Source organism: Bombina bombina, chromosome 6 (assembly GCF_027579735.1).
Source record: "Bombina bombina isolate aBomBom1 chromosome 6, aBomBom1.pri, whole genome shotgun sequence".
In the NCBI taxonomy this organism is placed as follows: Eukaryota; Metazoa; Chordata; class Amphibia; order Anura; family Bombinatoridae; genus Bombina; species Bombina bombina.
In genome coordinates this window covers 446,770,258-446,794,267 of record NC_069504.1, presented here as the reverse complement: position 1 = coordinate 446,794,267, position 24,010 = coordinate 446,770,258, and the positions used below count along the sequence as shown (strand labels likewise).

General features: G+C 43.7%; 1 protein-coding gene across 1 annotated transcript in view; it reads left to right on the top strand.

The window, feature by feature from the left end:
* JADE2 (jade family PHD finger 2) overlaps positions 1–24,010 on the top strand; it is a 1,034,250-nt gene that overhangs the window by 870,085 nt on the left and 140,155 nt on the right. The window contains exon 9 of the mRNA XM_053717215.1: positions 16,718–17,206. Coding sequence (XP_053573190.1) covers positions 16,718–17,206 — 489 coding nt within the window. The remainder of the gene's footprint in view (positions 1–16,717; positions 17,207–24,010) is intronic.

The following is a 24,010-nucleotide window of genomic DNA, read 5'->3' as shown; positions in this document are numbered from 1 at the left end:
CATGCAGGATATTTGCATATGCTGTAGACTGGAACTGTGTAATAACAGGCAGGAATGGAGCGCTTTGTAATAACAGGCAGGATACTTGCATATGCTGTAGACTGGAACACTGTAGTAACAAACAGGAAACTTGCATAGACTGCAAACTGGAACTCTATAGTGTCAGGTAACAAGCAAGCAAAAGTACCTGAGTCAGTCTTTAGGAAATAGAGAATTAGGCAAGATCAATTGCCAGGAAATCAGTCCAAAAACGAAACACAGTGCCAAGGGAATATCCAGAAGAGTAGTCAGGAAATGAAGCAGAAATCAGGAACCAGGAAATCCAAACAAATCTGTATTTCACTCAGGAAACAGGACCAGAGGGTCTTTCAGAGTATAACACTCAATGTCAAGGCCCAGAACTGCAAACAAACCTCCCAAATATAGCAGGCTGCTGATTATCTGATTTGTTACAGCTGGAAAGCAGGTGGAGCCAGAGAGCCAAAGTAGCAGCAAACAGAAAAACACAATATTCTTAACCTGTGATCAAGCCAACTGGTGGCAAAGTGGTAAAACAACAGGCTGGGAAGAACAGCAGCAGAAATAGATACAGGTCCCAGGTTCAATTCCAGGCTGAGTCATGACACATACTATAGTCTATGGAACTTTAAAAACTTGTTAAAAGTAACAAGGCAGGTGTATTGTATGGGCTGTGACTTTTAAGTTACTAGTGGCATTATGTACTTTTACTTTATTGTGCAATATTATTATTTTTTTAGTGCTTGTGTTTTTAATTTCACCCTCAGTAGACACTGTTATTTTTGAGAGATGCCGGGCGCTTACTTTGCGCTGGCCCTTACTCTTTCATTTAGCCCTATTCTTTTAATGTGTATAGTACATGTAGTTTTCTTCTTACATAGATCTATAATTTCACTGTGCTCCCAAGGTGCAATGCCGTTTCTGCTTAGTTTGCAGGGGGACTGAGGAGTATTTGATGGTACTGGTTACATTTTGTTCCCACCTTCAGCCATTCTGTGTGCGCTATCTTGATTTTCTGACCGTCTTTCTCTGCTATACCGTAGCAGTCTCATTATTTCCAGCAGTCACTACGAGTGTGTAAGATTCATGGTACTCCAGGCGTTATTAACAATTAACAAAGAAAGGGGGCTTTCAGTCATGAAGTATAAAATACTTCATGCTGAAAGTTCCTTTATTTGTCTGCAGCGTTTGCCAAGCTGAGCACCTCAGGCAGCCCGCTGCAGAATGCTATTTTGCTGTGAGGTGATCTTAGCCAATAGGTATCCGACATAATGCTAGCAGGCTGCACAGCTATTGGCTAAGAGGTGGAAACATCACCTCACAGCAAAATAGCGTTCTGCCTTGGGCTGCCTGTGGCACTTAGCTAGGCGAACACTTCAGACAAATATTTATTTGTTGCACTGGTAAATACTAGCATTTCACAAACGCTAGGATTAACTATCACTTTAATGTTAGTGGCAATACCACGTAAGCATAAAAGATCTGTCTCTCACCAACTCGAAAGAAATTAATTTATCAGGTAAGCATAAATTCTGTTTTTGCACATTTTGATCATAAACATTTGATTTTTTTTTTTTTAATTGTATGCTCTATCTAAATCAGGATTTTGGCTTTAGTGTCCCTTTAAGTATGGCTTCTCACGTTTCATATTTACTGCTCTAAATCTGATATCCAACAGGTTAGAAAACTTCCTCATGATAACTAGTGTCGTTAACCATTAGCTGAAATAGGAAATTCTAAGTAGCATGGTTGCTGGGTTGTGGGCTTTTTTACTGCCTGTACTCAAGATCAAACTCTAGACATGCCCACGCTAGGGGACATTTAACCACTCTTGCACCTCTCCAAATTGACGGTCATGGGTGCTTCCCCAGTCTCGTAGTGTTACCACTTTATTTCTTCTTTAGTTCACTAGAAAGGATTGGCGATACTACTACTGTAAATTTCCTTATTGTCTGTACAAAATGAAACTGAGAAGTCTGTGCTGCAAAAATTAGTAATTTTTTTTATGCAAGGAAAAAAAAAGTGCAGTAAATAAAACATTATCTTACACATGTACAGTTTAACTTTGTGAGTTATCATAAGCAAAGCTACACTTCAGTTGCTTAAAAGCCAATTGTAGTTGTATTAAACACAATTTCTATGTATAGCTTTACTATATAGGTTATGAATGTGTAACATTATATTATAATACAGTGGCAGAAACCATTCAATTTGTTATTTCTTCATAAGACCATTGGCGGCATTGTGACATTTTATTTATGTCTATGCAATGTATTATTTCATATCATCTAATTCCTTACAGTAAGGCCAACTCCACATTCTACCAGCATAATTAGCAGTATAGTAGTCATGAAGTAATGGTGAGTTGTACCCTTGTTATCTGAAACTTCTGGTGTCGTCTCTTCTATTTATTTCAAAAAAGTCAAAATGTTTAGAAAAATACAGTATAGTGTCTGAATTCTAAGAACGTTTGATGATGTTAAACTTGGTGACTCTAATTACTCTGTAATTGAATTCAAGAAATTAGAAGTAATGCATTGCATCTTGTAAATAACTAACCAAAAATGCATTCGTCAGAAGGATAATTGCCAAATGTTCTTTCAAACTTATTAAATCGTATTAAAGATCTGCAGCTACATTGGTTTATTTTCAATAATAAAATTATTTTAAACTTGCGCCAGAGTGATTGACACTCCATCTTATAGGGAATATTAGATGAAAATATAAATATGGTTATATTAAAATGCCTTTATTTAAATATAATCAATATACCTGAATTGGCTTACTAATAAAAATCTTACAAATAAAACAAATAACAGGATCCTGTGAAAAAATGTTAGTAAAAAAAATCAAATCTTAAAGGGAAATTAAAAATGTATTTCACGATTTAGGTAGAACATACAATTTCCTTCTTAATATGAGGAGAGTCAACGGCATCATTCCTTACTGTTGGGAAATACTGAACCTGGCCACCAGGAGGAGGCAAAGACACCCCAGCCAAAAGCTTAAATACTCCCCCTACTTCCCTCATATCCCAGTCATTCTTTGCCTTTCATCACAGGAGGTTGGCAGAGAAGTGTCAGAAGATTCGGAGTAGTTCCTTATGAAGGGTATCTATCCTTTGAAATGGGACTGGAGTTTTAAGTAGTCTTGTCAGCCACTCAGTCAGAGCATTGACGAATGTTAGAGTCTGGAGATGCAGGGAGAGTCTTTCTGCGAACGCATCCAGACTCGTATTAACAGCTCCTAAGCAATCAGTGTTGACGAGTTTCACTGCCTGTTTCGATCACTCAAGTCCATGTCAGGAGAGATTCTACAAGACTGACAAACTTGAGAGGCTGTGTTTCTGTTCCACGGCATAGATTCCGGTAAGATCGTTTCACTTTTTTTTTACACATATGATGACGCATATCTTTATGGAATCAAGGGTTATCATCTCTGGAGGGGGATTATTGAACAGTGGAGATTAATCACATAAAAGTTTATTTGATTTTACCGCAACATTGTGAGATGAGGCCCAGGCAGATGTTGGAAACAGGGATTTTGACTTTCGTTTTGGGAAGCTGTGCAGCCTGAAAGGCTTGGAGTGCTTTTTTGCTATTATAGCAGGGGCGGTCCTGCATTGCGCACCATGTGACAGGGTGTGGTCATGCTTATTTCCTCTTTTCTGACCGTGCGGTTTACCGGAGAAGAAGCGGTTTCTCTGTTTGACCTGGGTCATAGGAGGTGGTGAGTGCCCCAGCCATTGGGGGTATAAAGGTGCCGTTTTTTCTTACTAATCAATAGTCTGCTCTGTAAGCACAAGCTATGGAGGATTCTGATGCGTTAGAGTGTACTCCCTCTTTAACTTAGTCTAATACCTGTCTCTATTGTGAGGAGGCCGTGGTATACCTGCCTGCTCAACTATGTTCCACATGCCTTGATAAAGTAATCATGTCAAAGAAGGTTAATATGTTTGATACCACTGAGCGGTCCACTGAGGAGTCTCCGTCCCGTGAGGTGCGCACCCTACAGGCATCTCCTAATACACATGCAGTTTCCCGTAGCACTCCTAATCCTTCATCTGGAGGGGGCCTTTTACCACCAGACTTTACTGAGCAGTTACAAACAGCAGTGTCTGCGGCCTTTAGTGATTTACCTCGCCCTGCTAAGCGCAAGCGAAAGGTTAAATATTGATATCCTTCCCAGGGGTCATCAACTAGTTTATTGGAATTATCTGATACAAGATTATCCGATGATGAAAGCGCCTCTGATACTTCAGTGGGAGCTGTTTCTGGGTCGGAATCTGCTGCCTCTAAACCTCCAGCTGCGGAGGAACCAGTCTTTAGATTTAGGATTGAGCATTTACACTTTCTGTTGTTTGGCTATGTTAGAGGTTCCATATCCCAAATCGCCTGAGGAACCTTTGATTCCTAAATTAGATAAGGTCTACGAGGACAGGGTTGTACCACATAATTTCCTGGTTCTTGTAAAGATGGCAAACATTATTAACAATGAATGGGAAAGGATTGGTTCCTTATTTTCCCCTTCTTCTTCCTTTAAGAAATTGTTCCCAGTCCCGGACTCTCAATTGGAGTTGTGGGGTTCCATCCCCAAGGTGGATGGCGTTATCGCCACGCTTGCTAAACGCACTACTATCCCGCTTGAGGATAGTTTGTCATTTAAAAAGCCCATGGATAAGAAGGTAGAAACTCTGTAAAGAAAGATGTTTCAATATACAGGATATTTGTTTCAACCGGCAGCGGCTGTTGCTGCGGTTGCTGGAGTGGCTACCTACTGGTGTGACAACTTATCTGGAGGGTTCCCTCAACATAATCCAGGAAAGAATTAAGGCTTTAAGGGTGGCTAATTCTTTTATTTGTGATGCTAATATTCAAATTATTTGCCTGAATGTTAAGGCTTCAGGTTTTTCTGTTCAAGCCCGTAGGGCACTCTGGCTTAAGTCCTTGTCTGCGGAGATGACTTCTAAGTCCAGACTTCTTTCCCTCCCCTTTAAGGGAAAGATTTTATTTGGTCCAGGCCTGGACTCAATTATCTCCATGGTTACTGGAGGTAAGGGTGCCTTTTTACTGCAAGATAAAAAGAACAAGCCTAAGGGACAAGGTCCTAATTTTCGTTTCTTTCGTTCTGATAAATCCCAACGTCAGCAGCCCTCTGAAAAGCCTGAGCAATCCAAGGGTACTTGGAAACCGGCTCAGCTCTGGAATAAATCCAAGCAGAGCAAGAAGCCCGCCGAGACAAAGTCAGCATGAAGGGGCGGCCCCCGAACCGGTTCTGGATCAGGTAGAGGGCAGACTGACGCTCTTTTCGGACACTTGGTTTGGGGACGTGCAAGACCCGTGGGTCCTGGAGGTTGTTGCTCAGGGATATAAGATAGGTTTCAAGTCTCATCCACCCAGGAGTAGATTCCTCTTATAAAACCTGTCTTCCAGGCCAGAAAAGAGAGGAGCTTTTCTGTGGTGCGTATGGGATCTCTCCTCCCTAGGAGTCATTGTCCCGGTATCTTTCGCAGAAAGAGGTTTGGAATACTATTCAAGCCTTTTTGTGATCCCAAAGAAGGAGGGAACTTTCCACCCGATTCTGGACCTAAAGTGCTTAAACAAATTCCTATCTGTCCCCTCGTTCAAGATGAAAACGATAAGGTCTATCCTTCCCTTAGTTCAGGAAGGACAGTTCATGACCATTATAGATCTGAAGGATGCTTACCTTCACGTTTCAATCCACAAGGAACACTTCAGGTTCCTAAGGTTTGCGTTTCTGGACCAGCACTTCCAGTTTATTGCACTTCTGTTTGGTCTTGCTACTGCTCCAAGAGTTTTTACAAAGGTTCTAGGGGCTCTGCTTGCAGTGGCCAGAACCAGAGGTATAGCAGTAGCTCCATACTTGGACGATATCCTGGTTCAAGCACCATCTTGTCGTCTGGCAGAAGACCATTCAAAATCTCTTCTGTTTCTTCTTCGATCTCATGGTTGCAAGATAAACTTAGAAAAGAGTTCTCTTATTGCCAGTACCAGGGTGGAATTCCTGGGTACTATCTTAGACTCCATATCCATGAGGATATTCCTTACAGACCAGAGATGTTACAAGCTAACTTCCGCTTGTTTGCCCTCCAGACCTCCTTAAGGCCCTCTGTAGCTCGGTGTATGGAGAAGATTGACTTCCTTTTGCCAGATTCCATCTCAGACCACTTCAGCTGTGCATGCTGAGACAGTGGAATGGCGATTATTAGGATCTGTCTCAACAGATTTCTTGGAACAACCAGTCGAGAGAATCGCTCTCCTGGTGGCTCTGTCCAGATCACCTGTCCCAAGAGACATCCTTCTTGAGACCATCCTGGGAGATTGTAACTACGGAAGCATGTCTATCAGGATGGGGAGCTGTTTGGGTTGCCAGGAAGGCACAGGGTCTGTGGACTCGAGAGGAATCCCTCCTCCCGATCAACATTCTGGAACTTTGAGCAATCTTCAATGCTCTGAAGGCTTGGCCTCTTCTGGGTTTGTCCCAGTTTATCAGATTCCAATCAGACAACATAACCTCAGTGGCTTACATCAACCATCAGGGGGGAACGAAGAGCACCCTATTAATGAGGGAAGTATCTCAGATTTTGGAGTGGGCGGAGGCCCACAACTGCTCGCTGTCAGCGATCCACATTCCGGATGTGGACAACTGGGAAGCGGATTTCCTCAGCAGACAATCCTTTCATCCGGGGGAATGGTCTCTCCATACTGAGGTGTTTGCGGAGATTTGCAACAAATGGAGTATGCCAGGGATAGATCTCATGGCTTCCCGGTTCAATCCAAGCTACCCAGATATGGGTCGCGGTCCAGGGATCCTCAAGCGGAGCTAATAGACACATTAGCAGTGCCTTGGAGGTTCAATCTAATTTACATTTTCCCGCAGTTACCACTTCTTCCTCGTGTAGTGGCCCGCATCAAGCAGGAGCAGGCATCATTGATACTGATTGCTCCATCGTGGCCGCAAAGGATGTGGTTCACGGACCTGGTGGGGATGTCCTCATCTTCTCTGTGGAAGTTACCTTGTTGCAGGGATCTGCTGGAACAGGGTCCTTTTGTTCAACAAAATCTAGATTCTCTGAGGCTGACTGCGTGGAGATTGAACGCTTAGTCCTAGTCGAGAGGTTTCTCTGAGAGGGTTATTGACACTCATTCAGGCTTTTAAGCCTGTTACTCATCGCATCTATTATAAGGGGTGGAGAATTTACTTATTCTGGTGTGAAGAGCGTCGTTTAGCCTGGCACAAGGTGGAGATTGAACGCTTAGTCCTAGTCGAGAGGTTTTGCTGAGAGCGTTATTGACACTCATTCAGGCTTTTAAGCCTGTTACTCGTCGCATCTATTATAAGGTGTGGAGAGCTTACATATTCTGGTGTGAAGAGCGTGGTTTAGCCTGGCACAAGGTTAAAGCTGCCAGGATACTTTTTTTTATCCAGGAGGGTCTGGAGAAGGGCCTTTCTGCCAGTTCCCTGAAGGGACAGATTTCAGCCCTTTCTCTTTTTGCTGCACAAGAGGCTTGCAGAGCTTCCTGACATGCAATCTTTCGTTAAGGCTCTGATTAGGAACAGACCTGTGTTTAGAGCTAACGCTCCACCTTGGAGTTTTAATCTTTTTCTTAAGTTTTTGCAACGGCTTCGTGTGAGCCTATGCATTCGATTGACATTAAATTGTTGTCCTGGAAGGTTCTTTTTCTATTGGCTATTGACTATTGCCTCTGCATGCAGAGTTTCTGAAATAGCTTCCTTGCAATGTGAGCCTCCTTATCTGGGGTTCCGCACAGATAAGACTGTCCTACGTACCCGCTTGGGTTGTCTACCTAAGGTGGTGTCTGATCGTAACATCAATCAGGAGATTGTGGTTCCTTCTTTATGTCCTAAATTCTTCTTCTTCAAAGGAACGTTTACTTCATAATCTGGATGTGGTTCATGCTTGAAGTTTTATCTTCAAGCTACTAAGGATTTTAGACAAACGTCTTCCTTGTTTGTTATCTACTCTCGGAAGCGTAATGGTCTGAAGGCTTCTTCAACTTCCTTATCTTTTTGGTTGAGGAGTGTTATACGCTTAGCTTACGAGTCAGCGGGACTTAGACCTCCTCAAAGGATTACGGCTCATTCCACTAGAGCGGTGGCTTCCTCTTGGGCCTTTAAGAACGAGGCCTCTATGGATCAGATTTGCAAGGCGGCTTCCTGGTCCTCCTTATATATGTTTTCAAAATTCTACAAGTTTGACGTTTTTGCTTCGGCCGAAGCAGCTTTTGGGAGAAAGGGTCCACCTCTCTTTTACCCCTCCCGTTATCATTCAGTGTCCTCTAGAGCTTGGGTGTAGTTTTCCCAACAGTAAGGAATGATGCCATGGACTCTCCTCATATTAAGAAGGAAAACATAAATTATGCTTACCTGATAATTTAATTTCCTTCTGTATGAGGAGAGTCTATGGCCCCCGCCCGTATACTCCGATGTGCGTACCAAAATTAGTTTTTCCACCTATAGGGGAGGAGAGTCCATGGCTTCATTCATTACTTTTGGGAATAAAGAACCTGGCCACATGAGGAGGCAAACACACCCCAGCCAAAGGCTTAAATACCTCCCCCACTCCCCTCATCCCCCAGTCATTCTTTGCCTTTCGTCACAGAAGAATGGCAGAGAAGTGCCGAAGATTTGGAGTTGTATCTTATGGAGGGTAGTACTCTTCAGAATGGGACTGGAGTTTTAAGTAGTCCTGTCAGCCTCTCAGTGAGAGCCTGGGTGAAAGTTAGAGTCCGGAGATGCAGGGAGACTATTTCTGCAAAACCATCCCAACTCATATTAACAGCTCCACAAGCAATCAGCATTGACGAGTTTCGCTGCCTGCTTTCTGCACTCAAGTCCATGTCAGGAGCAATGCTTTTAACTTTCACACTTGAAGGGCCGTGTTCCTGTTCCACGGCATTGATTCTGGTAAGATTGTTTCATTTTTTATACACAATGATAACACAGAAGACAGGGTCACAGTGTGGCACCTTTTATCTTATGGAATCAAGGGATAATATTCCTAGTAAGGGGATTATTGAACAGGGGGGGTTATACATAATATATTTTATTGTGTTATTGCTGCGTTATGTGCGAGATGTGGCTCTGGCAATGGTGGAACTTCAGGTTGACTCCCGGGAGTATTTGCGCGGCTGGTTTTTGCACGTTTTCTCCTTAATGCAGGGGCGGTCCTGCGAGGCATCCCAAGTGACCGGTTGTGTCGGTCTCCACTTCCTCTGTTGATCAGGCATAGGAGACGAAGCGGTTTCTGTAGTCCGGGTCATAGGACGTGGTGAGTGCCCCGGCCATTGGAGATGTAAAGGTGCCTGTTTATTCAGCTAGTCTAGTCCATAATAAAAGCGCAAGCTATGGAGGACTCTGACGCGTTATAGGGTACTCCCTCTTTAACAAAGTCTCATTCCTGTGTTTATTGTGAGGAGGTTCTTGTAGATCAGCCTGCTCAACTACGTTCCACATGCTTTGATAAAGTTGCGACATCTAAAACTAAGGGGAATTCTAGTACTACTGAGCCGTCCACCTGTGAGGGTTCTCCGTCCCGTGAGGTGCGTTACTTGCTTTTATCTCCGAGTGCACATGCAGCACCCCAGGGTTCAGACATTACTCCTACGGGAGAGATTTGTTGGCCGCCAGATTTTGCGGATCAACTGCAAACGGCGGTATCAAAAGTGATCCATGCCTTACCACGTTCCGCTAAGCGCAAGCGTAGGACGTATAATGGCGGCCCGGCCCAAGGGTTGTCTACGCCTATGGAAATATCAGAGGCATTATACGATGACGAGGCCCACTCTGACTCTTCGGAGGAGGCTCCTTCTGGGTCGGAGTCCTTGCCATCTCATCCTCCGGCGGTGGAGGAGCCTGACTTTAGGTTTAGTATGGAGAATTTGCGCTTTTTGCTGAAGCAAGTGCTTGCTACTTTGGAGGTTCCGGAACCGAAGCATCCGGAGCAACCTTCGATTCCTAAGCTTTATAAGGTATACGAGGACAGGGTGGTGCCTTAGACCTTCCCGGTTCCTGTTAAGATGGCTAATATTATTAAGAATGAATGGGAGCGATTAGATTCTTCCTTTTCCCCTTGTTCTTCCTTTAAGAAACTATTCCCCATTCCGGATTCTCAGCTCGAGCTGTGGGGGACTGTCCCTAAGGTGGATGGTGCTATCTCTACGCTCGCAAAGCGAACGACTATTCCTCTCGAGGATAGTTCGTCATTTAAAGAGCCCATGGATAAAAATTTGGAAAACATGTTAAGGAAAATGTTTCAGCACACAGGGTTTGTTTCTCAACCGGCAGCGGCGCTGCAACATATTGGTGTGAATCCCTGTGTGATATGGTCGAGAGGGAGACTTCCATCGACAAGATACATCATAAGATTAAGGTGTTGAAGGTCACCAATTCTTTCATTTGTGACGCCAATATGCAAATTATTCGCCTGAACGCAAAGGTTTCAGGATTCTCTGTTTTAGCTCACAGGGCCCTGTGGCTAAAGTCTTGGTCGGTGGACATGACCTCTAAATCGAGGCTGTTGTCCCTACCTTTTCAAGGAAAGATTCTGTTCGGTACAGGATTGTATTTGATCATATCTACAGTTACAGGAGGCAAGGGTTTGTTCCTAATGCAGGATAAGAAGGCTAAGCCTAAAGGATCTAGTTTTCGTCACTTTCGAGTGGACAAGGCCCAGCGCCAGCAGCCCTTGGAAACCTGCTCAGTTTTGAAACAAGTCGAAGCAGAACAAGAAGCCCGTCAAGACTAAATCGGCATGAAGGGGCGGCCCCAGACCGGTCTCCGGACCAAGTAGGGGGCAGATTGACTCTCTTCTCCGAAGCCTGGTTGCAGGACGTTCAGAACCCTTGGGTTCTGGAGGTTGTCGAGCAGGGTTACAGGATAGGGTTCAGGTCCCATCCGCCCAGGGGCAGAGAGCTCCTGTCAAACCTGTCTTCAAGACCGGAAAAGAGAGAGGCCTTTCTAGAATGCGTGAGGGATCTCTCCTCTCTAGGTGTTATCGTACTAGTACCCCGAACAGAAAGGGGTCTAGGGTATTATACAAATCTCTTTGTGGTTCCAAAGAAGGTGGGCACGTTCCGCACGATTCCCTTTGGTCTGTCGGCGGTCCAGAGAGTCTTCACGAAGGTTCTAGGGGTGCTTCTTGCAGTGGCCAGATCCAGGGGCATTGCTGTGGCGCCCTATTTGGACGACATCCTAGTCCAGGCACCGTTGTTCAGCCTAGCAGAGGATCATTCGAGGGCTCTTCTTTTATTGCTCCAATCTCACTTTTGGAAGGTCAACTCAGGAAAGAATTCCCTGGTTCCCAGCAACAGAGTGGAGTTCCTGGACATGATAATAGACTCTATGTCCATAAAAATATTTCTCACAGAGCAACGACGCAGGAAGATTGCGTCCACCTCCTCCTCAAGCCCTTCGGTGGCTCAGTGTATGGAGATGATCGGGCTCATGGTTTCCAGCATAAACGTTATACCTTTCGCCAGGTTCCACCTCAGGCCTCTTCAATTGTGCATGTTGAGACAGTGGAACGGCGATCATTCAGATCTATCTGTCACAATCGTTAGCTCAGTTTTAGTTGGGCAGCTATACCTTTAAGGGGCGATTACTTCACTTGCCCAAATCCTATTTCAAGCTTCACCTAACACTTCTCATTGCTTGGTAATCCTAAGGTATTCCCCAAGCTTGTTTGTATGCTGGACACTACGCCGCTTACTAATGGTCTTTGTTCTCCTACCTTTTGTCTTCTCTAATCGTTCCGGTTCTCCTGTGTGAGTACTGTGTGCCGGAACTAGTGGATCCATCCGCGCTGACGTCAGACGCCGAAGACTGTCAGTATCTCACACTCTCCTTCATCTCATCCCTGCTAGCAGCACCGCATCGATACCGGAGCTTACAGACCCTCACCAGAGACTTTCCTCAACCTCTCAGATACTGTACAGTAAGTCGCTATTTGCCTTTAAGTAATCTGTCTAGTTTTCTCGCATATGCTTATCCCCTGTTACCCGGCGTCTAGTTCCATCACCTCTGCTGCCACTGTTGCCTCCGGCTGCTATAGAGGCGTATGACACTAACCCACCAACAATAAGTGTATGACCTATACCTCTCACTATAGCTGAACATTCTAGCTTAGGTTTTGCCTGCATACTGAGGTATATGTCCTACTACACAAGCACACTTATCCCTGATACTTATGTATGTAAGCTAACAATCCACACTTGGGTTCTACAACTGATAAACTCAATCTCCCTCTCTTGTAGCGGTTTATGAGAAATTCTTGCCAGCTGTGACACTATCACAGCGGATATCCATAGATGCTCGGACCAGGGACTCCCTCTCTTGGTGCATCCGTCCAGAGCATCTGTCCCTGGGGACATCCTTCTTGAGACCGTCCTGGGAGATTGGGACCACGGACGCGAGTCTAGCAGGATGGGGAGCTGTTTGGGTTGCCAGAATAGCGCAAGGAAAATAGTCCTGGGAGTGGTCTCTCCTTCCGATAAATATTCTGGAACTTCGAGCAATTTACAATGCTCTGAGGCCATGGCCTCTTCTGGGGTCGTTCAGCTTCATCAGATTCCAGACCGACAACATTACCTCGGTGGCTTACATCAACCATCAGGAGGGTACAAGGAGCTCCCTAGCAATGAGGGAGGTGTCTCAAAATGTTGGAGTGGGCGGAGTCCCACAACTGCTCGATTTAATCAATTCACATTCCAGGTGTGGACAACTGGGAAGCGGACTTTCTCAGCAGGCAATCCTTCCATCCAGGGGGAATGGTCTCTTCACCCTGAAGTGTTTGCAGAGATTTGTCTCAGATGAGGAACGCCAGAGATAGATCTCATGATGTCCAGGCTCAATCGCAAGCTACCCCGATATGGGTCGAGGTCGAGGGATCCCCAGGCAGTGCTGATAGATGCCTTAGTGGTGCCTTGGGGATTCAACCTAGCTTACATTTTTCCCCCATTACCACTTCTACCTCGTTTAGTGGCACACATCAAGCAGGAGCAAGCTTCGGCATTGTGGCCGCGGAGGACGTGGTTGGCGGATCTGATGGGGATGTCATCTTCTCCGCCATGGAGGTTACCCTGTCGCAGGGATCTGCTGGAACAGGGTCTCTTTTAACATCAAAATCTCGTTTCTCTGAGGCTGACTGCGTGGAGATTGAACGCTTAGTCTTAGCCAATAGAGGTTTTTCTGAAAGTGTGATTGACACTCTAGTTCAGGCAAGGAAGCCAGTAACTCGTCACATCTACCATAAGGTGTGGAGGACTTACTTGTCCTGGTGTGAGAAGCACGGATATCCTTGGCACAAGGTGAAGGTATCCAGGATTCTGACTTTTCTCCAAGAGGGTTTGGAGAAGGGTCTTGCCGCCAGTTCCTTAAAGGGACAGATTTCAGCATTATCAGTTTTGTTGCACAGGAGACTCGCTGAGTTTCCTGACATTCAATCTTTTGTTCAGGCCCTGTCTAGAATCAGGCCTGTCTTTAGGAGCCTAAACTTGGTCCTTAAGGTATTGCAGAGGGTTCCGTTTGAGCCTATGCATTCTATTGACATTAAGATTCTGTCTTGGAAGGTTCTCTTCCTGTTGGCTATTTCATCGGCACGCAGAGTATCTGAGCTGGCTGCCTTGCAATTCGAGCCTCCTTAATTTTTTTTCATGCAGATAAGGCTGTTCTTCGCACCGGTTTGGGGTTTCTTTCCAAGGTGGTGTCTAACCGTAACATCAATCAGGAAATAATTGTTCCTTTTTTGTGTCCTAACCCTTCTTCTTCCAAGGAGAGGTTACTAAACAATCTGGATGTGGTTCGTGCCTTGAAGTTCTATCTTCAGGCTACAAAGGATTTCAGACAGTCTACATATCTTTTTGTGGTGTATTCCGGGAAGCACAAGGGGCAGAGGGCCTCTTCTACTTTGTCCTTTTGGTTGAGGAGCTTGATTCGCTTGGCCTATGAGACAACCAGACATAAGCCTCCTCAGAGGATTACGGCTCATTCAACTAGAGCTGTGGCTTCGTCTTGGGCCTTTAAGAATGAGGCCTCTATGGAGCAGATTTGTAAAGCGGCTACCTGGTCCTCCTTACACAACATTTTATAAATTTGACGTTTTTGCTTCTGCTGAAGCTGTTTTTTTGAAGAAAGGTTTTACAGGCTGTGGTGCCCGCAGATTAGGGTCCGCATTTTTACCCTCCCGGTTTCATTCAGTGTCCTCTAAAGCTTGGGTATATGTTTCCCAAAAGTAATGAATGAAGCCGTGGACTCTTCTCCCCTTTAGATGGAAAACATAAATTATGCTTACCTGATCATTTTATTTCCATCGTGGGGAGGAGAGTCCACGGCTCCCGTCCGTAACTCCGGTGAGCGGAGCTAAATTTAATTTATCTTCTGGCACCATTTATACCCTTATATTTCTCCTACTGTTCCTTGTTCCCTCGGCAGAATGACTGGGGGAGTGGGGGAGGTATTTAAGCCTTTGGCTGGGGTGTCTTTGCCTTCTCCTGGTGGCCAGGTTCTTTATTCCCAAAAGTAATGAATGAAGCCGTGGACTCTTCTCCCTACGATGGAAATAAAATTATCAGGTAAGCATAATTTATGTTTTATCTTCCGGCACCATTTATACCCTGATATTTCTCCTACTGTTCCTTGTTCCCTTGGCAGAATGACTGGGATATGAGGGAAGTAGGGGGGGGAGTATTTAAGCCTTTGGCTGGGGTGTCTTTCCCTCCTCCTGGTTGCCAGGTTCAGTATTACCCAACAGTAAGGAATGATGCCGTGGATTCTCCTCATACAGAAGAAAATTAAATTATCAGGTAAGCATAATTTATTTCTATTATCAAATTTGCTTCTTTCTATTGGTATCATTTGTTGAAGGTGCAGCAATTCACTACTGGTTTTAACTGTACACATAGGTGAGCCAATGACAATCGGTAAATATATGCAGCCACCAATCAGCAGCTATAACCTAGGTTTTTTGCTGTTCCTGAGCTTTCCTAGGTAAACCTTTCAGCAAAGGATAACAAGAGAATGAAGCAAATTATATAATAGAAGTAAATTGGAAAGTTGTTTTAAATTGTATGCTCTGTCAAAATCATGAATGTCTAATTATGACTTTACTGTCCCTTTAAAGGGATACTAAACAAAAATTTTTTCTTTTATGATTCAGATAAAGCATGCAATTTTAAGCAACTTTCTAATTTACTCCTATTATCAATTCTTCATTCTCTTGCTATCTTTATTTGAAAAAGCAGGAATGTAAGCTTAAGAGCCGGCCCATTTTTGGTTCAGCACCTGGGTAGCACTTGCTGATTGGTGGCTAAATGTAGTAAACCAATCAGCAAATTTTACCCAGGTGCTGAACCAAAAATGGACCGGCTCCTAACCAGTCTTGCATTTTCAAATAAAAATAGCAAGAGAACAACGAAAAAAATTGATAATAGGAGTAAATTAGAAAGTTGCTTAAAATTGCATGCTCTATCTGAATCACGAAAGAAAAAAAATTAGGTTTAGTATTCCTTTAATTCAATGAGCTCACAAAATAAGTGTCTTAAAATATTCTCTTTATATATACTTTACTATCACTTATGTCCAGTTTGGAGATTGTCTCACCTTACACAATATCATTCTTACAGGTTCTTTTTTTTTTTTTAGGTTTTATGTTATCTCTTGTTTTTATATATATATATATATATATATATATATATGTGTGTGTGTGTGTGTGTGTGTATATATATATATATATATATATATATATATATATACTGTATGTATTTTTTTTGGTTCAAATATGAATTGTGATGTATAGGTCCAGAACCAGTTGTAATTTTTAATGCTAGACCAGTATGCAACATTTTGGGTTCTAAATTGTATAGGTGCATTTGACTTGACAATGAAATCACAAAATGTTCTTGTATGGAAACGAAGAATTAAAGGGATATGGTACCCAAATCTTGGATCACTTGAAAGTGCTGCAGCCTATCAGTAAAAAAATGACAACAAATATAATATCATATATACACCTCTGTGTAAAAAAGGTAAGATATTTTCTCAAAATTTCCTTTGTAGTCACAACCCTCTGTGAAGGAATTGTATACACCCAACCAGGATACTAGTTCCAGGGCTTGCAAGAGAGCATGCTTCTGGTGTGCAGACATAGTCACTTTATTTTCCTCCTCAGTTTAAGGAGGTTTAGTATTAAATCCTGAAATCTCAAGAAATCACAGTAAAGCTGAATTCAGCACTGATGATGCTGATTGGCTATTATTTTTGTATTCATCATGCAGACAACTGTAAAAAGAGTAGCTCTGGATCACAGAGACATTTCTGTGGTTAACTCAATACATTTTGAGGTAAAATATCTTAATTGTTTTGTTGTCCATGTGATATTTTCCTTTCAGTTTTATACACAGAGTGCATCACTTTCAAGTGATTTAGCATATGGGTATTATGTCCCTTTAACAACCAGGTTTTCTTTCACCCAACCTTTCACCAAACTCTTGTTGAAAATCTGACACTGCACACTGATCTTGATAGTAGAAAGCTGTTGTTATCAACAGATAAATCAGTTTACATTTTAACAAGAGCATTCTAGGGAATAGTGTTAAGTGCCTGCTTTGCAATCCAATTCCTAGTAGTGATTCCATTTTATCTGTTTGTATGTAACTTCCAGTGTTCCATGCCATCCTGCATCACAGCTTTTCACGTAACCTGCGCCTTTGACCACAGCCTAGAAATGCACACTACCCTAGCAGAGAATGACGAAGTGAAATTCAAGTCCTTTTGCCTGGAGCATAGCAGTGGAACCCCCAAACAAGAGGATCAGTGTGGCAAAAGAGCTTCCTTATTGGCTCCAGAGGTGGAAGCGGATCAATCCAAGCAGGACATTGAAAAGATCACCTTGAGAAAACAAAAACTTTTGCAGCTGGAGGAACACTTTTATGATATTGTCAAGCCAGAAGAAGTGGCTGAAAACCTTGATATGAACAGGAATTTGGTTGATTTCATTTTCCAGTACTGGAAGCTAAAGAGGAAGGCAAACTTTAGCAAACCTCTTTTAACTCCCAAAACAGATGAATTTGACAACTTAGCTCAACAAGAACAAGATGTGCTGTATAGAAGATTAAAGCTGTTCACACACCTCAGGCAAGACTTGGAAAGGGTAAGTCAGTCATATAGTATATTTGTTTTCTGTGATATGTCCTGATGTCATGTTTTTAATGAAAGAGTATATTTCTTTCGTAAGATGAGTTCATAGGTGTCCATAACATGTGGGATATATTTTCTGCCACTAGGAGGAGGTGAGGAACCCTCACAAAAGCTTTAATCCTCCTCACCTCCTCTCCCAACTTAGTTTGTTCTTGGCATCCAAGGAGAGAGGTTGAGAGTGATGCTCTGCAAGCTAGATTCTGTTATTTTCTATCTAATCATTTATTGGGGGCTCAGACCTCGGATCAGCATTTTGTGGGAGAGAAAGGCCTCAGCAAGCTGGTAAGATACAGTGGAGGGGTGCTGCAGTCCTGGTGAGTGACTCAGACACTTAACACAGCCCAGGAACTATCCCCAGTACTCTCCTTTTATAGGTACTACATAGCTGGGGGTTCTCAGCCTTTACACATAGCACTCTGTGTTTAACACAACAAATTGTGGAATTCAGAGTTAAAATCCCTCTTTTTTTCATTGCCGTATCACCCCTTAGCAGCCCTCATTATGTTTTATACCTGGGTTCACTATTTCTTTCCAATGGCATGAAGAGTCCACAAATCCATTCGAATAACTAGTGGGAATTCAACTCCTGGCCACCAGGAGGTGGCAAAGAACACCCCAGCAAAGCTTTAAGTATCTTCCAACGATCCCCAGTCATTCTTTGCCTTGTACATCAGGAGGATGTTCGAAGATGGTGTCTGAAGATATTTAATTCTTTTATGGGTAGTTTCCCTGCAAGCAAGGATTGGGGCTATACTGTGTCCACGTAATCCTCTTTAGTAAGAGTAGTGGTGGCTTTTAGCAGTAAAAAGACAGCGAGGTAGTCCTTGCTTTCCTTCCAACAATTTATGCTACCCCTATATGGAAAACCAGGGTTGGTTACTCTGCTTTTCATTTCTCTCCAGGTCCCTGTCAGATGTTATTTGGGTTTGTCAGACCTGAGATGCGGTGCCTGCCCTGCAGTTGAAGCTCCAAGGTTCCTGTCAGGATTAGGACATTTCTTTCAAGACCTGGGGCTGCTGAGAAAGCTGCAAGACTGGTAAGTCCCTGGATCCCCTTATCCCTCTATGGCTTGCGGTCTAAGTGAGTGGTAGCCTAAGACTAGGGTGAGGGACTTTTACCTCCTTTCTACCTTAATCTCTCAGTCGGGGTAGGTACTATTGAAATCTACATTAGAGGCATTTGTCTATCAAAGCTTTTAGTTTTAGCTTCCTAATGCCGGTATATTTAGTTTTTCAGCAGCAGCGCCTCTGCTTATTAGATCAGGATGGAGGTCACCGCATGCTTTGTTTGTAGGCTCTTAATTAGGAGCTTCAATCTATACAAGACACTTGATATTCCTCTCCTGAGGATATACGGTCTTTTAAAGAGAGACATTTAGAATCTCTTATTAGGAAGCGGCAAGCAGGTCATCCGCCTGGGAATACGAGCTGCCATAGCTTGGTAGAATGGGAGAGTTAACCTCTAGGCTCCGATATTAGTTGTATTCTGTAATTATACTAAGGGCTACGATGCATATTAAAGATCCTTTGAGAGGAGGTATCCGCCGCTTATTTTGTCACCCTTAGCCCCGGCTTATGAGTCTTTTCCCCTATTGCTTAGTATGGGGGTGTAAGGTGCGATCGCTATATCACACTTAGAGCTCAACACCTGAATTTAAGGTGAAGTTTTATAGTTGCTGCTAAGGGGTATATGTATATATTTATTTTGTTGGGCACTGTTATGTCTTTAAGGGCTTACATACTTATTTGGCGCCATTTCCGGTACTTCTCATTGCGGTACGCACTTAGTTTATTTTTCCCACCAAAGGGTTTCACTTTGTTGACAGCTTGGCGCTCTACAACTTGAGTGATGAAGCTTCGTAAGGGCCAGTGAACTCAGCCGCATCAGGATTATGCTCACTGGCGGTATGTACATATTTGCGCCTTTATCTCAGTCCGGCGCTGGAATCACCATTTTAAAATTGTGCAAGTAAGATATTTGCCTTTGACATTCAAATAGGCTTTTGCTACACATCTTGTGTATTGAGTTAAAATGGGCATAGTGACTCAAGAAGACACTAGATAGTGCTTGATTTCTTTTTTAGGTTGTGGCTCGCATAAAGATTTAGCCTGCAGTTTTAGATGGCTCCTGTTTAAAGGCACGGCGAGAATTGTTCCCGCTCAGCTGCTACAGCCTTTGCAGAATCCTGTCTTTTATGCCGCTTATTAGATCAGGTTCTTTACTTCTACAGAACATGAGCTCAGTCTGCTACTGCATTGAGTGTATAGGGGATGTCTGCTGTACTTATTTAATATGCATTTTTAGGGATTGTTATCTTTTTCATGATTATCCCGATTTTTCTACAGTATAGGCATTTTCTAGATATGACATAAGCATTATGTTTGCTTATTTTATAGTTCTCTACTGTACATATTTAGTCTGTTTTTTTAGGGATTCTTATTCTTTTCATCCCTATTCTTCTACATATCCTTTGTCTGCCATGCATATTAAACATATGTTTTTAGGAGATGCAGTAGAAGAAGCTTATTTCTGAATTTGTTATAAGCATGTCTGCTTATTTTATATTTGTCTACTGTACAGTACAGTATGTTTTTAGGGATTCCTACTTTCTATCCCTATTCTTCTACATATTCTTTGTCTGCCATACATATTAAATATATGTTTTTAGGATCTGCAGTAGAGGAAGTATATTCCTGAAATTGTTATAAGCTTTGTTTGCTTATCTTCTTTTTCTTCTACTATGCTGATTATTGTGTGTCATTTGAGATTATTAGCATCTCTTCTCCGGTAGCAGTAGATTCTTGATATCGTCATAAGCATTATGATTATCATACTCTTTTCTACTGTGTATTTTTACTCCTGTGTTTTTAGGGAGTTTTTCAGCATTCTCTCTATCCTTTTATAGTAAAAGTATATTTCTATTGTTCATATTAAATTAAATTTTAGTATTTCATTTTTAGATATCATTATAAGCACTATTTCTGCTTATCTTATCTTTTTTATGCTGTTCATATTTACGTGTGCCTTTCGGGATTTTTAACGTTTGCATGTTTTTGCCCTATATCTCTATAATAGAAGTATTTAGAGCTCTGCAGTAGCTCAGAAGAATTGGGCACAGCCTGAAGGTCTGGGAGGCCCAGGCTCAGTCCTGGGCACGGACCAGACAGTTTCATCATCGGATCTGATCTATTTTTTTTTTTTTTTTTTATAAAATAAATTTTTATTGAGGCAATAACAGAAGTCAGGGTTACAAACATAGTGTGAAGGACAATATCTTAGGTAATAGTACAAGTCATTAAATCCCCAATACAACATGTATTCACTGAACAGTAATGGGACCGAGGTATTGACCTTAATGCTGCCTCATTTGTATTGTTAAATAACAGAACATTCAAATGTCAACAATATAAAATAGATCCACTCATGGGATCTGGTAACTGGTACTCAGCAGAAGACTTAATTCTTACATTCACATTTTCTCATTGTACATCATATCAAATAGAAACCAAATATTGTATAGATGTAAAGATATACTGGAAATAAGTTTTTGAACTATAGAGTGTAGAACATTTAATGGACACATCCTGTGAATGGGGGGGTGAATGACCCGAAGAACTGCTGTTGGGAGGTGGGGTTTGGGAGAGGGGTAGGAAGGAAGGAAGAGAGAGGTAAGGGAGGGAAAAAAAAAGGTAGCCCAGCAGGCTTGGAGGAGCGGTCGGACCACCATCAATCAAGTTCAGTCTTAGGGGCTGCACTTCAACCCAGCCTCCCACCTAACCGCTAACATCTCTAGTCCCCCTATACTCTTCCCAGGGAAACCAGATAGAGCAGTAAAAAACATAGCGACCCTCGACCCTCAACGCGTATTCTTCCATTTTTTGAATGTAGTCTAGGGACTCCAGGACTGGGGTCAGCGTGACAGGGGTATGTTTCGCCCACTGTCTGGCTATAATAAGCTTTGCCGTCAAGAGGATAATAACGCCTAATAGTCGGGATGATTTTGGAAGGTTCTGCAGTCCAAGGTGGAAGAGCGCAGTTTCACTAGTGAGAGTGTCAGTGAGACCCAGCCTCTGGAGCAGATCCGCCACCTGGGCCCAAAAGTGTCCCAGTTTGGGGCATTCCCACCAGATGTGTAGGTGAGTACCACGCCGCGCGCAGCCCCTCCAGCAGTCTGCTGACCGGGAGGGGTATATTCTATGCAACCTGGTCGGGACCCAATGCCACCTAAGTAAGAGTTTGAGGTAAAGTTCAAACAAATTAGAGCATCGAACCGCTGCATTGACATCCTGGAGAGCACGCTGCCATTTCCCATCTGGAGCCACCACCCCCAAGTCCCTCTCCCAAGCCACTGTAGACTGAGTTTTCATGAATTGGGGGGAGTTAAGGAGAGTTCTATAATGGAACGATAGGGTACTCCGTAAAGGTCTACCCCCAACCATCTCCTCTCCCACTTGGTGAGGACAAGTTTGATTTCTGAAATCCCCAGGACAGGAGAAGTGATACCAGACGAAGGTATTCAAACCGTAGCTCTCGGGGGAAATTGTCTGTCGGGTAAATATGGGGGGGGATAGCTAATACATCCCCTCGATATAGGTCTGAGAGTAGCCCGATCTCTAAAGCCTCCCATCTCTTGGGGTGGGAGTCAGGGAGACAGTATAGTAGAGCCTTAATGGAGTGTATTGGGGAGGGGTGCGGAGCAACCAATTCGAGGGACCTCAGCTCCCTCCAAAGTTTCAGGCAGGTCTTAATTATGCGGCTGTGAATTCCGCTCAGCACCTCTGCATGGTCCGGGATCCAAATAAGGTCGGCCAGGACTACTCCGGCAGGCAGCGATCCCTGCTCTAGTTGGAACCACCCGGAGGAGCAGTCCCTGACTCCCCAAGCAGTTATATGCGAAAGCATGGCAGCTTTGTAGTATAGTGAGACATTTGGGACCGACATGCCTCCGCACCTTTTTGGTTTCTGTAATTGGGTCAATGGGAGCCTCACGTGGCGTCCTTTCCATACGTACTTCGTAAAGATAGACTGAAAATGATTGAGTAGATATGCCGGGACAGGGACCGGAAGGCACCTGAAGAAGTAAATCAGTTTAGGTAACAGGAGCATTTTCACAGCCGCGACCCGTCCAGGAAACCTCCGCGACCCTCCAGCCAGCAATCATCTGCTGGAACTCTCTGAGGAGAGACCCATAATTAGCGGTCACAATTCGTTTGGGATCATGAGAGAGCACAACCCCCAAGTGCCTTAGACCTTCAGTGGACCATTTGAACGGGTAAGATCCTCTCAAGGTCTCCAGTGTGGTTTCGGATAAGCCTAAGGCGTAAGCCTCAGTCTTAGTATAATTAAGTTTGTAATATGTCAGGTTAGCAAACTCTGCCAATATTTTAAATAGTTCAGGAAGCGATTCCTCCGGCTCAGCCAGGAATATCGTCAAGTCATCCGCAAACAGCGCCAAGACTTGCGGGATGTCATGTAGCACCAGGGGTTGGATAGAGGGGGTCGCCCGGAGCCTGGTGGCCAGAGGTTCCATCATCAGGGCAAAAAGAAGTGGGGACAGAGGACACCCCTGTCTCGTGCCATTCTTGATCCTAAAAGCTCTAGATACAAACCCCAATCCTCTCACTCTAGCAGATGGGTCCGAGTACAGAGCCATGACCGCCGTAATTAAAGCGCAAGGGAAACCAAAAGATTGCAAGACCTCAACCATGTACTCCCACCGGACCCTGTCGAATGCTTTTTCAGCATCTAGGGGCAGGGTAACCAGTGGGATCCCGAGCGCAGCAGTCTCAAAGAAAATATTCAATAGACGCCTAGTGTTGTCTGAGCCCTGGCGACCTGGGGTGAATCCCACTTGGTCCGGGTGGACCAAGACCGGAAGGATTTTGTTTAGTCTCGAGGCCAGAATTTTTGCGTATAGTTTTACATCGCCATTTATGAGAGATATTGGGCGGTAACTCTCGCAGAACTCAGGATTCTTCCCAGGCTTGGGTATAGTTATAATTGACGCCTCCAAGAACTCTTGGGGGAACTTGCCAGCAACCATTGCCTCACCGAACACATGGGTAAGGATGGGACAGAGCTGAGCCACAAATTTTTTATAGAACATGGCATCAAACCCGTCTGGCCCTGGAGATTTGTGTGTCTTAAGGCTCTTTATCGTCGTCACGATCTCCTCCGCCGAGATGGGGGCAGCGAGAAAGTCCACCAAGTTCTCAGGAACCCTAGGTAATTGGAGCTTGTTAAGGAACTCAGGGATAGCGGACACCGGTGCGAAGTGTGAACAGGGGTCATCAGAAATCTGATATAGACCGCTGTAGTAGTCAGCAAAAACCTCTCCTATGTCGCTAGGGGAGTAGAATTTTCTATTATCTCTCATGATAAATGCTATTTTGCTTAGTAGGGTTCTTTGTTGAAGTTTGTGGGCCAGAAGCCTATCCACTCTGTCCCCTTTGTGATAGTACCTCTGTTTCAAAAGATAAAGTCCTCTGTGGACCCTCTCTAGCTCACAGGCCTCAATCTGTTTTTTAAGAGCTTGGACTTTCCTTATCAGGGAGTCCGATCTAGCCCCTCTAAGCTGACTTCTGGAGAGAGTGTAATCATGATAGAGTTGAGCTAAGCTAGCTCCCTTGAGCCGTCTGGTCTCCGAAGACCTTTGCATAAAGAGTCCGCGGAGATAAGCCTTGAGAGTCGCCCACAAAGTTAGTGCCGATATGGATCCCGTGTCATTTATACTGAGGAACCCCTCTATTTCCTGTAT